General features: G+C 39.1%; 1 protein-coding gene across 2 annotated transcripts; it reads left to right on the top strand.

Moving 5' to 3' along the window:
• The first annotated feature begins 4,871 nt into the window (after nt 1-4,871).
• On the top strand, nt 4,872-16,389 carry si:dkey-201l21.4. Of its 2 annotated transcripts, none has more exons than XM_048183601.1 (6): nt 4,872-5,065; nt 7,515-7,584; nt 7,782-7,809; nt 12,551-14,139; nt 14,487-14,547; nt 14,765-16,389. In XM_048183601.1, exons 2-6 carry the CDS (start codon nt 7,515-7,517, stop codon nt 15,468-15,470), a joined length of 2,454 nt encoding a protein of 817 aa, XP_048039558.1. In that variant the 5' UTR covers nt 4,872-5,065; the 3' UTR covers nt 15,471-16,389. The 2 variants fall into 2 exon arrangements, with proteins under 2 accessions (XP_048039558.1, XP_048039557.1); XM_048183600.1 differs by having other exon boundaries at nt 14,484-14,547.
• Nucleotides 16,390-17,828: the final 1,439 nt, after the last annotated feature.

Below are 17,828 nucleotides of genomic sequence, written 5' to 3'. Positions count from 1 at the left end.
GAGATGAAATTTCCTGCTGACCCTGAGTCGAGGAGCGCCACCACTGGAACAGAGGTATTTGCAGCAGTAAGGATTACAATAGTAGTGAGTGGTTTCATTTTCTGAATGGAGGGGAAAATTGCACTCACCACGGGCCGAGGAGGACGGGTTGGGCATGTGGAGATGACATGCCCCGGAGATCCACAATATAAGCACAAGTTCAGGGTCAGCCTTCTTTGTCTTTCATTAGAGGTGAGACGAGAATGATCAATTTGCATCGGTTCGGTGGCTGGTTCTGGAGGGCTGACAGGTTCGGACCGACGGAGAAGGTTGGTGGTAGATGACTGGCCCTGGTGCTCTAAGAGACACGACTGCATACGAGAACCCACGTGGATGGCGAGTTGGATGAAGCATTCAAGTCCCATTGAGTCCTCGTATGCAGCGAGATGCAGCCGCACATTGGGTTCTAACCCCTGACGGAATGTGGTGATGAGGGCTTGTTCATTCCATCCGCTGGTGGCGGCTAGCGTTCGGAACTGCAAGGCATATTCGTTAACAGATAGATTTCTTTGCTTCAGATTATAGAGTTTCTCACCAGTCGAAGAGTCTGCCAGAGGTTTCCCGAAGACCTCACGGAAGTGAGAGACGAACGCCGAATATGATTTGACAACAGGGCCTTTTTGTGTCCACAGGGAGTCTGCCCATTGCAGGGCCTTACCTTGCAGTTGCGAAATGATGAACGCTATTTTCGCCGTGTCGGTTGTGTAGAGGTGCGGCTGCATCTCCAGGACCAGTTCGCATTGGAGAAGGAATCCGCTGCATTCCTCCGCCGATCCAGAGTAGGGCGCCGGTTTGGCCATGGGACTGGCGGTGAACGCTGGAGAAGAAGCGGTGATGGTGGGTGCGGAAGCTGCAGCGTTGGTGGGTGACGGTGAGGATGGTTGTGGAGTGAGTGCTCGGCGCAGCGCGTCCACGAGCTCCTGAAACAGATCGTTGGTGCTCATGCTGTGAAGTTGTTATGGTCCGGTCTTCTGTTACAACAGAGACACGGAGGCAGAGGTAAAAGCAATCCAGGTAAGTTTATTCACAATTTAGCAGAGCACAGGGTGATGGTAAGCAGGTATGTAGTTCTTGAGAGAGGGAGAGAATGTGATACTGTCCTGATTTTGTCTTGCAGACGCTGATGGGGAGATGCAATGGAAGGAGCGGACGGAGACACTCACACACACAGGCAGGTAGGCACACGAGGAGAACAGGAGACGAAGGAGATGGAGGAGATCGCTGGAGCAGGTAAGTATGTCGTTGGGAGTCCTTAAGGTAAGCATACATGTGTAGTAGTGCAAACGAGACCGGACAGTCAGTGTGTGTGAGTGTGGTGGTTTTGTAGTGGTGGTGATTGCAGTGCTGATGAGTAACAGGTGGCGGTGATCAGTACGCTGGTGATTGAGTGCGTGGGTAGGGGAGTGAGTGGAACCTGACGTGTCTGTGACACTGTGAAGATTACTCTAATGAAAGTGAAACTACAATATACAGTGCTGCAATAAAGTATGAGAATGAAAAGTTTAATGTTTTCACCATAAGACATACAGAAATCATATTTCATAGTTTGAAACATATGGTGAAATATTTACGCACCAACAATGTTTTAATGAAGAGTATCTTGTCTTAGAAATATTGTTGTAGCCATAGTTTTCTTTAGTTTTTGGTTAAATGTTTGCTCTAAAGAATAGTTGTAATATTTAACCTGTAATATTAAAATTAAACCATGTTGCATCAGTATTTGTATTCTTTAAAATGAATATTTTAGAATGTTATAAAAGCTTTTTCGATCCAAAGGCAGAAATGTATTTATCTGTTTTAACTAGAGCGAACATGAACTGGAATGAACCCGAGCAAAATCAAAAATGCTGTTTGAACCTGCATATCTTCTGGCAAAAGAATGAATTATAGAAATATGAGCCACAACCCTTCCTTAATGTGAATATATTGAAAATACGTAATGTATGTGACGACTTATACCTTGCATTTTACTTATTGTTCAGAACAGATCATCAACAAACAATACAAAATATTTTGCTTTGGTTAAAATTCTACAAAAATTACTTTAGCATACTTTAGTGATATTTGTATACAGTGTTTAAACTTTGACACAATATGTTCTCCTTGCTTTCCTTGAGCAAACAGTTTAAGTGAAATAAATGTGAAATGATCATATAGAAATTGCATTTTGTTTTCATTTATTTAGAAACACAGTACATTGCATAAATGTGCACACAGACCCACCCTTTGACCAGTTTATATAACAAGACACAGGACGAGTTCTAACAGGGGTGCATACTTGTTTTGCTCTGTTTGTTTTTTTTTAATTGTACTGTCATACTCATGCACATTTTGCATCATGTCTGGACTGGAATTCTGAAGTTCTTGCGTGCACAAAAAAATAGAAACGTTCTTATGAAGAAATGGGGTCCAAATGGGTCTCTTTTTTCTAATAAAATACTATCTTCAAGTATCTAAATATTTAAAATAAATGACTGCACCAAGGTGAAGGACATAGTTTCAATAGTTTCAATTTGTTTATTTTGCACAAATCAATAAATAGTTTTAATTCTTTTGGTGTTATTTGAATACTTCATGTAGAGGACAATTTTAAGATTTTGGTCTAGTTTTGCTTCCATGTCTTCTTGGAACTTACAAAATACACATTTAGATGGTATTTGTTTTAAGTCTACTACCCCCTGTTTGTTTGCATCTGTAGCGTTCTTATAAATTAACCAAAACAAGCTAAGCTGCATATCTAAAAACATCAAGAGTTTTTCCCACTGAAATGTTATAAGTAGCCTACATAATATATATTATAACAAATGCCTGAAGAGGGCGCCAAAAGCCTTGTGATTGTTGTTGTTACACAGCATGATCAAATCCTTGTTTTTGGCCACTTCTTTATGATAGAAATGCTACAGCCACAGTTAATTCTTCAACAAAAATATGTGGACATCAAAACATGCACGCTCAGAGCAAGGTTTACATTTTTATTGACGTATTATCCTGTGTAAATGTAAAAATTATTTCATTATGCAATTCTGTTTTATGATTTTTAAATGCTGTTTTATTATTTTTAAATGGTCCTCCAGTCTCACTTGCAGAAAGGGAAGAATTGACACCACATCACAAGTTACAAGTTATTGATTCCAGCTTTGTACACCAGTCGGAAAAAAAAAAGAAAAAAAAAAAAGAAAAAAAAACACATTTAAGGGATTAGTTCACTTTCAAATGAAAATTAGCCCAAGCTTTACTCACCCTCAAACCATCCTAGGTGTATCCTAGTTATATTAAAGGTCCCATTCTTCGTGATCCCATGTTTCAAACTTTAGTTAGTGTGTAATGTTGTTGTTAGAGTATAAATAAAATCTGTAAAATTTTAAAGCTCAAAGTTCAATGCCAAGCGAGATATTTTATTTAACAGAAGTCGCCTACATCGAACGGCCAGTTTGGACTACATCCCTCTACTTCCTTCTTTAATGACGTCACTAAAACAGTTTTTTGACTAACCTCCGCCAACAGGAATACACAAAAAGGGGGGCGTGGTCTTGTTGCGCTCCCACGGAGAAGAGCAAGAGTTGCGTTTGTAGAGTGTGTTTGTCGCCATGTCATCGAAACGCTGTTATTTTCATCCCGCAGTCCAATCACCTTTGTTTGGCCTTCCCAGGGACGCTGTACTTAGAGATCAATGGTTACAATTTATGTTTAACTCGGTTCCCGATGTTTACAATAACACTGAGCGCGTGCATCTCCACTTTATGGTAAGAGGCGTGACCTTTCCGGGCAAGGTGCGCTAAGCTGCTGTCGAATCACAACACAGGAACCGCTGGCACAATCAGAACTCGTTACGTATTTCTGAAGGAGGGACTTCATAGAACAAGGAAGTCATCAGCCCGTTTTTATGACAGTGGAAACAGCAGTATACAGATAAGTAAATTATGTGAAAAATACTGTGTTTTTTTACACGCGAAACATGAACACATGTTATATTGCACACTATAAACACAATCAAAGCTTCAAAAAACCACGAAAAACGGGACCTTTAATAAATATCCTGACGCATCGAGTTTTATAATGGAGGTGAACAGGGGTCACGAGTATGAGCTGAAGAAAGTGCCTCCACTCACATCCATTTATCATAAATATACTCCACATAGATATGGAGGTTTCATAAAGGACTTCTGAAGTGAAGTGATGCGTTTGTGTAAAAAAAAAAAAAAAAAAAAAAAAAATGTGACTAATAAATTCTTTGTAAGCTGAAAACGGAAGACTGCTATAGAGGTGACTTAAATATCTTGAAAAATATAAATGTATTAAAAATTAGCAAAAAAATGCACTTAAAAAATGTAGAAAAAAAGTTTGGAGCCGTTTCAAACATCATGAGATGAGGGTTTAATTTGTTACATTGAATGATATTATAAGTATTATAAGCTGATTTATATTTGTGTGTCTGTATAAGTCTGTTGTAGTTGTGTTTATGCTTGTCTCTTCTCTTTTTTTCTGTTCTTGATCTCCTTTTCTTCAGTAAATGATAAATCTGGTTAACAAACTCAAATGAGGGCATGCAAAATAACACAACTATGATACATCGACTTAGACAGGACCAAGGCTGCGTTCCACTCCACTTTTAGACACGTACACGCAAACTTCGCTAAAAAGTTCCCCTCGGGAGAATCCCTGCTGCCATTTTGAAATGCGTTCCATTTTGTGAAGTGGATGAGGGAAGTTTATATAGACAGACACTGGCTCCTTCGATTTTGACTGAGGGAGCAACTTCATATGTATTTTCTCACTCATTCGTGTTTCTCTACAGCTCTAATGTGCCAATATCTTTAGCAGTCCTGCCCACGGAAAGCTGTCTTCATATCGCCCAGCCCATTTACCAACTATCACTATCACATTACAAAATGAAAAAGAAATGATTATTGCCTACCAGTTCTCGGACACAAGGAGATGATCTTAAAGCTTAAATTATTGAAAATATATCACTGCTAGAAAAAGAAATTGTCTAAGGAGGTAATACATATGATCTAATTTCATCCAGGTAAGAGCTTAATTTTCTCTGTGGAAAACACTTATTTGTTGAAGCCTTAAAAGATTTCATGCATCATTAGTTTTGTCAAATTTTGGCTTATATCAAGATAATAAATTAAAGTTGTTTTATCATGTTGTTTCTTGGTTTGGATTGAACAAAGCCATTCCTATGTGTAGTCCTACAGCTTCATTGTTAGTGAATTCATTTTTGCGTTGATCAGTGACTCACCCAAGCAGAAACAGCTCCATGTCTGCCTGTCTGAAATCTCTATCGTCATAAATATTGACTTCAAATATTTCACTGACAACCAAGATGATTTAGCCATACTCCTACTCGCTTATAAAATGATATCTAATGTCTCACTTTATATTAGGTGTCTTTAAGTACTAAGTATTCACATTTAAAATAATAATTTGATGCAGTTCACTTTTTGTGTAGGTTTTTACATTTTAAATATACCTGCAAGTTGTAAGTAATTTTTGTAATTACATTTATAATTACATTGTTGAGCCTCCCTTACTCCACAGACCCCCTGTGGTGAAAACCAAGTTTTTAATGTTGTTTATATGTATATGTGGTGTTTTTAATATCCTTTAAGACAAGTGTTCTAAAGTGTTCTAAAGCGTCTCAAAAATGTGATTTAAAATTGTTGGGGTTTGCCCTACTGAAAGCTGGTGTATATGTTATTGACCTCTGCAGAACAGGTCGGGAAGTCAGAGTCATCAGATTTAGTTGTTTATTGCACAAGAGTGACCATACGTATACACATAGAAGTGTACTTGGTAGTTTTCTGCATTAACAACAATATACATTGAATTAAATCTAACTTGTCATTAACTTTCTCTTGCACATAAACGCTACACTTTAGTGAGAGCATGCGATCTGACTGCTCCGCTGGAGTGATAGTGAATAGTTACGCTAAGCTCGTACATGCACTGCCCTACATTACTTACGCAAGTCATAACTTAAAACGTCACACACATAGCGAACTTTAAACTTAAAAGGAGAGAATTCACAACAAAAATCACTGGTGTTTTTGATGTCACAAACTATCTTGTAACCAATTACATCAAAGTGGAGGGGGCTTTAGCTTATTATTAACTATGCTGTGAAGCAGGAGAGTCTCAAGAGAAGCCATGGTGGAAAATGTTCCTGTTGATATGAAAAATTGGCTATATTTAGCAATATAGCAGGCGAATTATGTACATGATATATATTACGATGTTATGATGAACAATATGTCCTTTTCAAAGCATTTCTGCGGATACTGATTTTTAGAAGGCAGTTGTCTGACTCTAAGATGAAGAACAGGAACATGGTTTGTGCAACATTAGCAACGCATTATTAGCTGTTTAGGTAACACTTTACAATAAGATTAATTTGTTAACATTAAAGGTGGTACAGAGGATGTTTTGTTTTATACATTTTTGCAATATTACTTGAAACTGTCTTTACTAACTGATGAAATACTATTTATTAGGTGCACTGAAAGGAATAATATTACTATACATAATTTGTGCATGAGGTAGGGCCTTAAAAACATCAGCCAATCGTTTGTGTGATCATCACATATACGATTGGCCCTCTGGCTTGTCAATCACTGCCATTACGTTCCTTGTGAGAGACGTGTGCGGATTGGCCCTCTGGCTTGTACTACCTTGTGCACAGATGATGTATATTAATATTATTCCTCTCAGTGCACCTATAGTCTTTTATCAGTTAGTAAAGACAGTTTCAAGTAATATTGCAAAAATGTATAAAACAAAACATCCTCTATAGCACCTTTAACCCTTGTGCATTGTTCAAATTTACTACCCTTTCGTTATGTTCGTGGATGAAAACATCCCCAACAACACATAAGGGTTAATGAATGTATTAACGAACATGAACTAACCATGAGTAACTAACCATGAGTAATCTGTTACTGTATTTGTTAATCTTTGTTAACATTAGTTAATGTAAATACAGCTGTTTATAGTTTGTTCATGTTAGTTCACAGTGCATTAACAAATGCATCTTGAATTACTAATGTATATGTTGAAAATAACATTAACAAAGATTAATAAATTATGTAGAAATGCTAAATTATTAGTTCATGTTAACTAATGTAAACTAATGAGCCTTATTGTACTAAGTGTTACCGCTGTTTGATAATCTAGTCAAGCAAAAGGCTAATCATAATAATTATGTTCACTTGCCATTGTGCAGCATTTAGTACAGTAAATTTGAGTAAGCGGATCAGGTATTCTGAGCTGGTATGAGTGAGTGGAGGCAGATTTTTTTTTTTTTTTAAATATGTCATTTTGGTGATCAAAGATGAGTTTTAAGAGATAAAATTACTGACTAGGTAACCTTACCCATATCCCACCTCAATATCAGCAAAAAAACATCAAAACATAATGCACATAAAGTGCAACCAATAATTTGAAAATTAAATTATAAAACCTTTTTCCCAAAGATGGATCACCATCACAGTGACAACAGCAGTGCCTCCCATCAGAGGATTGAACATCCTCCTCCTTTTAACGGTAAGTCAGTAAATTGCATCACACATTTTTCAACACCATTTTATGATCACATAAATCATAATCTGATATCACAAGTAATGGAGTACATTCAAACCCAATGTACTTAAAGTAAAGTTAAGTTAACTTACAGCCATCTGTAATATAACGTTATTTATATTGCCAGTAATTTATTGATATTATCTTACTGTCAAAAACAGGTGATGGGAATCGACCAGAGGAGAAGCGGTAAGCTGTTATCAGCTAGATTCAGATTATCTTGCAACAACTGTCTAAAACCCAATCACAGAAAAACAAAGATTATTTTTTTGCAGAGCAAAGATTGATGTACAAGAATATAATGTGTGTAACACTAATGACTAACATTAATGAACAATGAGCAATACATTTGTTACAGTATGTATTAATAGTTCATGTTAACTAGTTGTGACAAAGCTGACCTAATTGTCACCGCTGAGCAACACTGGCACACACACACACACACACACACACACACACACACACACACACACACACACACACACACACACACGCATTCACACAGAAATACTAACCTTCGTAATGGTCCACGCTCATTTCCCCCTCCCGCTGTTTCTGCCGTCGGTGGCGCGGGTGCACACGCAGTCCCGATGGCACACGGACATGTTGAATATAATTTCTTTTCCCCCCGTCAGTATTCATAACCCTGGACATTTCACACACTCACACTGCTCGTTGTTTGACGTATTGTCCTGTCTTGTCCTTGTTTTAGTGTGTTCAATTGGGTATGCGATGGTCGGTGTTCCGGTGTGAGATGCTGCGTCGCAAACAGAGCAATCGAGCGGCGATCGGTTATGACGTCACTGACCGCGCCGCACCGGCGCAGTGCACCGGAAGCCGGCCAAACCATTGTTTAATTGTTAATAGGGGTACCCATGTTTTATGTGTGATACGTTTAAAGTGTTAAGTGTATTATTGTTGTAATGAATGTTCTTATTTGTGGATTATGTGTGGAGTTTGTGTTTAAGTTAATTGAATGTATAGGAATGAGTGGAAGTGGGTTAAGTAATTTAAGAGTTTATACCTGCTATATATACCTGGTTTGAGGAGTCCCGTGGTAGGGGCGTGGTGTAGTCTGGCCTATATAAGAGCAGGCCAGGCTCAAACTAATTGCTTGTTTTACCAAGTCAAAGTGAGAGTGCAACTGCGGTGCCTCGAACGAACCTCCAAACACCTGTATATTGTGGATACTTACCTTTATATATTTTTGGTTGGATTATTTCCTCTTTATTTTGCTGTTTGTTGTTTTTTTTTTTGGTACTTTGGGGGGTTTTTTTTCTTCCCATCGTTTTTTTGCGCACCTGTATATATAATTCACCGTTGGACTGTATATTTTTGGCACTGTAAATAAATCGCACTTGCACAAAAGTGCTATTGCGGGCTGGGCCATCAATTTTTAACATCTTTTACGGACATTCACTTCGTCCCCAAGCGAGTGGTGGTTCTCGCTTTATCACATTTGGTGGCAGCGCTGGGATGGCAACCCGCAAGACAGTGCCAAAAGGCAGAAAACCCAGGACGGGGTTGCGGTCCCAGGTGAAGGCGGTGACTGAGGAGGAGGTGACCTGGGATTCGATGGAATCTACGGAGGAAGAGGAGGCAGCTGCAAAGCTTCCTGAAGCCTCAGCAAAGGCTAGTTCACCGCAGACCAAGCCCGTCACATCCAGTGCAACGTCTGGTGAAGGAATGGTGTCTCTAATGCGCAAATTCCTTGATGCACAAGAGCAGAGGGAAGAGAGATATCTGCAAGAGCTCCGAGGACTACGAGAGTCCATCTTACAGTCGGTGCGGCCTGCAGAGACCTCCTTAGACATGGATAGTCTACGGATGGACCTACCAACACCAGCAGCACAGAGAGTCTCCACACGAGGCGGTACAGCACATGTCCTAGACTCCACAAGTGTTCCTGCACCAAGCCAGCCAGTGCTGCGTTCTGAACCAAAGATGCCAGCCTTCCAGCAGGGGGAAGACATTGAAAACTATCTTCGGCGGTTCGAGCGGCTGGCCAGGACCTGGGGATGGCCTGAGCAGGAGTGGAGCTTTCGACTCGTTCCGTTGCTGACAGGGCAGGCACTGGAGGCATACCTAGCGATGGATGAGGAGCAGGCGGAGGTGTATGCTGATCTTAAGGAAGCACTGCTGGAGAAGTTTAACATCTCACCAGAAACCTACCGCCAGCGCTTTCGAGCGTCATCTGTTCCAACGGGAGAATCACCAACAGAAACCTACCATCGCTTAAGGAATCTGTATCGACGATGGGTGCGGCCTGAGGAGCACTCTAAAGAGGAAATTGGAGAGGCTATTATCCTGGAGCAGCTTCTTCGCGTGCTTCCGTATGACACTCGTACCTGGGTACGGGAGCATGATCCGACGACGGGGCTGGTGGCAGCAAAGCTGGCTCAACAGTACATGAATGCTCATCGTGGAGGCCCACGCACTCAACCACCTAGAGGTACTGTACGTTCTGTTTTTGATAGCGCTGGGGCTGAGAAAAGTCATGCTGATCGTACAGACAATGCGCAAGGCCAAAAACCAACTGTGGGCAAGGGATTAATTTGCTTTTATTGCCAACAGCCAGGACACAAAGCATCAGTGTGCCCTGGGCGAAAAGCAAAACTGACTGGATTTTGTTATGTTCCCAGAGAGGAAGGCAATGTGAGAGACTCTGGAGAGGGGAGTCAAAATGTGTGCAATGTAACAGTTAATGGACATTCTTTGCAAGCTCTTTTGGACACTGGTAGCACTCTCTCGCTGTTGAAGCCATGTTTTGTGTCAAATGTCAATTATGTGAATACCACCCCTGTTCAGTGTGTACATGGGGATGTAAAGCAGTACCCCCGAGCTGAAGTGATTGTTGAAGTGCATGATCAACTGTACTTGTTAAATGTTGCCATAATTGATAACTTACCAGCAGACATGATTCTGGGTCGAGACATACCGGTACTGAACGATCTGTTACAAACCACCAAAGACATTGAAACTGCTACTCCTTCTGCCACTGTGGAAGTGTCATGTCCTGTTGTCACTCGGGTACAAACCAAAGCAGGTCTGCAGCCACTGCCAGACTTAGACTGTAGTCTGTTGCAGGGCGGGACTAAGGGCCCTAGAAAGTCACGCCGACAGCGGCGGCTAGAGAAGTACCTGGGTACCCCAGACTCCAAGACTTCTGTGGATGGTCTTGATGTTAGTGGCTGGAGGATACCGGAGGACATTGCAAAATTGCAAAGGGAGGATGAGTCTTTAAAATTACTATTTGGGAAGGCTGAGTGTGAACGTACAACTAATCTGTGCAATGAAAAGTATGTTGTGTTGAACGGAGTGTTGTATTTGCAGACAAATGATGTGACACGTCTAGTTGTTCCAACATGCTGCCGCCATATTGTCTTACATTTAGCACACACTGTTCCCTGGGCTGGCCACCTGGGGCTGCAGAAAACATATGCCCGTATTAGTTCACGCTTCCACTGGCCTACACTATACACAGATGTACAGACATATTGCAATACATGCGCCATCTGTCAAAAGACCAGTGTTGTTTCCCAGCGGGGTAAAGCCCCCCTGCATCCTCTCCCTGTGATCTCTGCTCCTTTCAGACGAATCGCCATGGACATCGTAGGCCCACTTGAAAGAAGCAGTGTGGGATATCGGTACATCTTGGTGGTCAGCGATTATGCTACAAGGTATCCAGAGGCCTTTCCACTCCGATCCATCACCACGCCCAAAATCATCCATGCCCTCATCCAACTTTTCTCCAGGGTAGGCATCCCAGAGGAGGTCCTGACAGACCAGGGAACCAACTTCACCTCACGGCTAATGGGGCAATTGAATCAGCAGCTGGGTATCACCGCCATCAAGACGAGCACATACCACCCTCAGACGGATGGCCTGGTGGAGAGGTTTAATCAAACCCTGAAGAGCATGCTACGGAAGTTTGTGGCAGACACTGGGCGTGATTGGGACAAATGGCTGCCTTTTGTGCTTTTTGCATATAGAGAAGTACCTCAAGCCTCAACTGGGTTCTCACCATTTGAACTCCTCTACGGCTGGCAAGTGCAGGGACCGTTGGACCTACTAAGAAAGGGGTGGGAGGACCCTGCCTCCAGAACTGAGGAGAAAGGCATAGTACAGTATGTGCTTGAGATGAGAGATCGGCTTGAGCGGTACCGGGAACTGGCAAAAGAGAACCTGCAAGAGGCACAATTATGCTAGATGGATTTTTATGTACTCACTCATTATTATTGAACAAGCTACATAGTGTAGCTTTAACAAAAATGAATATAAACTTAAGAGTTTTCAGTAACACTTTACAATACGGTTCATTTGTTAAACATTAGTTTATGGATTAACTAACATGAACTAACCATGAGCAATACATTTGTTACTGTATTTACTAATCTTCTTTAGTGTTAGTTAATGAGAATACAGTTGTTCATTCTTTGTTTATGTTAGTTCACAGTGCATTAACTAATGTTAACAAGATTTTAATAATGTATTAGTAAATGTTGAAATTAATATTAACAAAGATGAATAAATGCTGTATGAGTGCAGTTCATTATTAGTTCATGTTAACTAATGAACCGTATTGTAAAGTGTTACAGAGTTTTCTAAAGAACTAAAAGAATTACAGAGAAAATGACTTTAGCTTTCATGTATTAAATCACTGATTAAGTTTGACTTATGGGCTTTTGACTTGAGCAAAGGAGACAACAGCTTTCTCAAGAAATATGTGTGAAAAAACGTTTCAAATGTGAGACCCTCTTCATGTCCCAATCGGCTGTCATCAGTTTACAGTGTGAATTGTAGTGCTGCTTGCTGGTCAGTCAAAAGAAACCAGGGAAATCACAAGCTTCTCAAGGAAGAGACAGTGTAAGAAATAGCTGATTGAAACAATCACAAGTTGATGCTAAATACTGTAACATCTCTTTTGCAGATCACGTCATGACGCCACCCTAATAAATCCAGGTCCTCCAGCACTTTATCAACTGAACACTGAAAGACAATATATTGATGGGACTGAGAAAAAGGTCAGACGATGGACATATGGACGAAGAGACAAGCAGAACAAAGTCATACTGATGGTGGGAGGAACCGGCGCTGGGAAAACCACCATCATCAACACCATGATCAACTACTCACTGGGAGTGAAGTTTGAGGATCAAGAGTTTTATCAAATCACTGAAGAAACTGAAAAACATTTCCAGACATCTGCAGTCACTGTTTACGAGGTGTTTGTTGAAGAAAACTCAACATCTCTGACCATCATTGACACTCCAGGATACGGAAACACTGAAGGATACGAGAAAGACAGAGAGATTTCTGAGTATCTGAGCAGGTTATTTTCAGATGAGGATGGGATTCATTATATCGATGCAGTGTGTTTTGTGATGGAAGCATCTGAAAATCGAATCTCTGAGAGAGAGCTCTACATATTTCACTCAGTTCAGTCTCTGTTTGGTAGAGATATAGAGAACAACATAGTGTTTCTACTCACACATGCAGATGGACAACGTCCAAAAGATGCTACCATTAAGAAAGCAGAAATACCCTGCAGAAGAGATGAGGACAATGAACCTGTTCACTTCTTGTTCAACAATCAACAGAAAGAGAAAAGAGAGGAACAAAATGAGCATATGTACAGATCAGCCTGGGAAATGGGAGATGAAAGCATGAATGGGTTCTTCACACTCCTGGAAGAAAAGAACAGAAAAAGTGTTCAGATGACATTAGATGTTCTGAAAGAGCGAAAACAACTTGAAGCCTGTGTCTCTAATCTGAAGGACCGAATCTCTGAAAATGAGTTAAAAACTATAGAACTGACTGTGTTTCAGGAAGTTATCAAGGAGCACAGAGACATGATTGAGAAATGTGAAAACTTAAAGTTTAATGTTGAGAAAACTGTCAAAAATAAAGTCCTCATTGAAAATACATCATGGAAGAACAAAAACGCAACCTGTTGCTCTGTCTGTAAGGAAAACTGTCATGAGAACTGCTGGTGGGTGAAAGATCTCTCATGGTGTGAAGTCATGAAAAACAACCACTGCACTGTGTGTGAAAAAAAGTGTCACTACAGCATACACATAAGAGAGAACAAAAAATATGAGACAGAGACATGGGAAGTTGAAATGACATTTAATGAGCTCAAACAGGAGTATGAACACACTGGTGACCGACCTGAAACCAGTTTTGACAAGAAGAAATATGAAAATAATAAAAAGGAACATGAAAGATGCATGAAAAATTGTGCAGACAAAACAAAAAAAGAAGTCAAGCTCAAAAGCGATCTGGAGGAGATTAAAAAACAAAAATCCATCCTGCTGCGTGAAGTTTATGTGACCATCATGAGTCTGTCTAATATCGCATTAAAATCAGACAGCGCTTTCACTCTTCAACATCTGGATTTCTTGATTGACCTACTGAAAGAGGAGGGAGAAGATGAATGGATGAAGAACCTGGATGATCTTAGGAAAACTGGAGAAGAGCAGAAAAATAATGGAGATTTACGGCATCTCTTGAAATTTAGTAGGCACAAATTTTACCAAATAGACAATTGTGTAAAAATGATACAACAAGTTAAATAGTTATTACATACAAAAACAGAACAGATTCTAATTCATCAGAGAAAATAATTAACTTCCAAAAGCATAATTTTGAAATTATTATGTAGGAAGCTATATATTGATTTCACATGTAAAAAGACAACAGTAACAAGAACATCAATGTTTGGATTATTTTTTTTTACAAAGTGTACAAAGCACATATATTGTTATTTGAAAAAGAACCTCTGTTTAGTTTTGTTTGTAGTTACATTATGGGATAATCTGATGTGAAGGGATAATGTGTTCACTTGTATTATTTAATTCCAGCAGCAATGGCATCATTGAGTGACCTTCAGCGGTCTAACAGCATGGATCTACCTCCAGAAATGATGTGAGAAAACATTAAAATCTGAAAATCAGGAAAATTGGGTTTAACAAAAATGAGATTATATTATAATACAATATTATTAAAATATCACTTGAACTTATTTAATACAGTATATAGAATGAATTAGGTTATCTCAAATTATCAATATAAACTATAATCATCTGCATACTGTATAAACAAATAGCGTTGCTATTAATACAAATATTTTTATTTTTTCTAGATCTGATGCTACTCGACTCAGAGATGAATTTATTGAACTCTATGAGAGAAATTACCCTCAACTCCAGGAGTGCATTGAGAGACTGTGTCATATCCTCAAAACATTCGAAGAATATTACAGAAGTGCTACTAAAGGCTCCAGAGATGCAGGAGTGGCAGGAATAGTTGGAGGTACTTTTGTGGCTACAGGAATAGTTGGATTTGCTTTAGCTCCAGTTACTCTGGGGGCGTCTCTTATAGCTGCAGCTTCTGTTGCATCTGTACAAGGAGTATTAATGCTTGTAGATGCTGAAAATGAGAGCAAAAAATGCAGATCTGAGAAACAGCGCCAGATGATGCAACTAAGACAAGACATTGAAGGAGAAATGGAGAAATTTCAGGATAAAATCAACCCCATGGCTGAAAAGATGACCGACATTCATGAGTGTACTGACATTATACTGAGATTCATTAAAAAACGAAACCAACAAGTCAGACATTTAAGGGAATATTTTGACTCTGTTAGTAAAAAACACATCAGACAGTTAGAAGAATTAGCTGAATTAACAAAGCAAATGTCTGAAACTACACGTTTGATTGCAACAATAGCAGCGATTTATGGTGGGTTCAGTCTTGTGCTTGACATGTTCTCAGTTATTGAAAATAGCAGAGCACTCAATGACATGGACAAACTAGCAAAAAAAACCCATAGATGGAGAAATAGATGAAAGTGAGATGACATCAGATGCTGGGAAATTCATTGCTGGAATGAGGAAATTTATTGATCAGTTACAGAACATCATTGATGAACTTAAGAATATAAAAGACAAAGTAGCTACTTATGAGGTTATGTTACAATCTGAAATGTGAAACAATAAGAAGGGCTGAGACACAAGCTGTTACTCGATCCAACTGACAGAGGACAACTAGTCACCAACATCTTTCTGCATCAGATCAGATCATTATCAAAAGTTAGGATTAAACAGCACACAGCTATATAAGATGTCATTTAGAGGAATTTTACAAAGGAAATCTATATTTTTGACACATAGAAAGTGTCAGATTGCATTGCTTCTCTAAGAGGTGAAACACCTACAGATTCTGGTAACGCTTTAGATTACAGCCCGGAAAGTACTGCGTGATTACAATGTATTACAGCATAACTTCTGGTAATTATTGTGTACCTTTAAAGTAAGTATGTGTTAGTATAGGGGAACAATATGTAAAGTCTGGGGAATAAAGGGGTAACAACCAGAAAGATAACTACTGTAAGATAACTACTAAGGGGTACTAATACTATTATGATAGACAACAATCTTACGCTTGGGATCAATTTAGCGAAAGTGCACTGCACACCTTTTTGTAATAATAGTTAACAGATATATAAAGGCTCTCTTAAAGCTTACGGGGTAGGCTACATTATAGTGCATGTATACAGTATTTTGTTTTTATTGCATGATTGAGTTGTTTCAAGGCAAGTAAAACTACAATATTGCATTTTTTTTTAATACTGGGGAAATATACTCTTGCTCCATGTAGTTATAGTGTAAGTATGACATTGCGGGCTGTAAATTAAAGTGGTGCTTGTTACACTCTTGTTTCATGTAGTTAGTGGGTAAGTACAATAAAAAAACACATGTATACACACACAATCTGACATCACTTGGAAACCTTTATTTGAAAAACAACTTATTTCAATACAGATTTACAACACTTCTTATTCGTTTCTCTTGCTTGGCTTCCTCCTCCTCTGGTCCCTTTTTTTCTTTCTTTAAATTCTGTATGTATTATAAGAAAATACAGTACACCCAGAAATGTGCTCACCATTTACTCATCTTTTACCCTCATGCCATCCAAGATGTATATGACTTTCCTTCTTCAGATGAACACAAAGGTTTTTAAAAAATAAATAATCTCTGTGAATGCTTTATAATGCAAGCTCAAGTGTTCCTAAAAGTCAAAGTATCAAACAGCACAAACAGCAATAACTACAGTAATCCATACGACCCCAATAGATGTGAATCAATGTTTTCTGAAGAGAAACGATAAGTGTTTAGAAAAATACCAAATATTTAGATGTAGACTAAAGCTTCTGAACAACTGTCACCTGTGTGTGCATGAGAGGGTGAGCATGCTATCCCACTGAAAATGAACTGGGATCTTGTGGTTGTACTGTAGCCTACCAAGTAAAATGCACCCCCTGACCAAGGGTATAATGTATATTAATAAAATAAAGTAATAACGAATAAGTAGGTCAATACAAACAAGCTGGACAATGTGCCAAATCAGCCAAGCCACCAGGATTTCACTTTTCCCAGCTGCTCACGATGGCCAGCCGGGACTGCCTTATATTTAGCACAGTTTATATTAATAATAATATAACTAAAAACTTTGGGTGACAAAAGGTCATCCTCTGTGTTCAGTCTTTTAAACTACTCCTCATCATGCATGCAGTGTAAATAAAGCAGTTACATTAGTGAGATGATAGTAGTCCGTGGCCACACCCTCGTGCTAATGGTACAGCCCACGGCACAAATTACAAGAAAAAAAAAAAATTAGCTAGATTTCATTAATTCAAATGATTGTTTCTAAAGTCATAATTTAGCAAAATATTTATTAAAGAAGTAGGCCTACATGAAAAACAAGAAAAATTAACCCATGGTTTAGCTTTATTCCTTGCTTGTAGTTACTTTGTGCAGTGCACCTTTAATCAGTGTCAAGTTAATAGTTTTTTCTGTATTTTCCCGTGGCCCTGTCGATATATGATGATGACGCAGCCTTTTCGCAGAGTCACGGAGAATTCGGGATCCCTGATATATGGGCTTCATAACCTCTAGTGGTTAAATTCAGTAGCGCAGTACAAACCCTGAGAATTGTATTGAATGTAGAATGGCATGTATATTACTAATATGTAATTATATTGTAGTTATTTATTGTAATATGTTATTCATCTGTTTATTGCAGACCACACAGACATATAATACAAAGTAAAGATGAGAAATTCTGAATCCTCTGATGTGTTTTTACTGACACAAACAATTCAGTTGATTGTCTACCATTCCCAGCAATAAGGTATAAAAGTGCTC

This window comes from Megalobrama amblycephala, linkage group LG3, assembly GCF_018812025.1.
Source record: "Megalobrama amblycephala isolate DHTTF-2021 linkage group LG3, ASM1881202v1, whole genome shotgun sequence".
NCBI classification, from domain to species: Eukaryota; Metazoa; Chordata; class Actinopteri; order Cypriniformes; family Xenocyprididae; genus Megalobrama; species Megalobrama amblycephala.
This window is presented reverse-complemented; position numbering and strand designations above follow the sequence as displayed.

Bases quoted from the DNA above. Each gene is read 5' to 3' on its own strand.
- si:dkey-201l21.4 (XM_048183600.1), top strand. From the start codon at position 7,515: ATGGATCACCATCACAGTGACAACAGCAGTGCCTCCCATCAGAGGATT. The intron at 7,585-7,781 runs GTAAGTCAGTAA...TGTCAAAAACAG, and splicing joins ACATCCTCCTCCTTTTAACG to GTGATGGGAATCGACCAGAG. The intron at 14,548-14,764 runs GTGAGAAAACAT...TATTTTTTCTAG, and splicing joins GATCTACCTCCAGAAATGAT to ATCTGATGCTACTCGACTCA.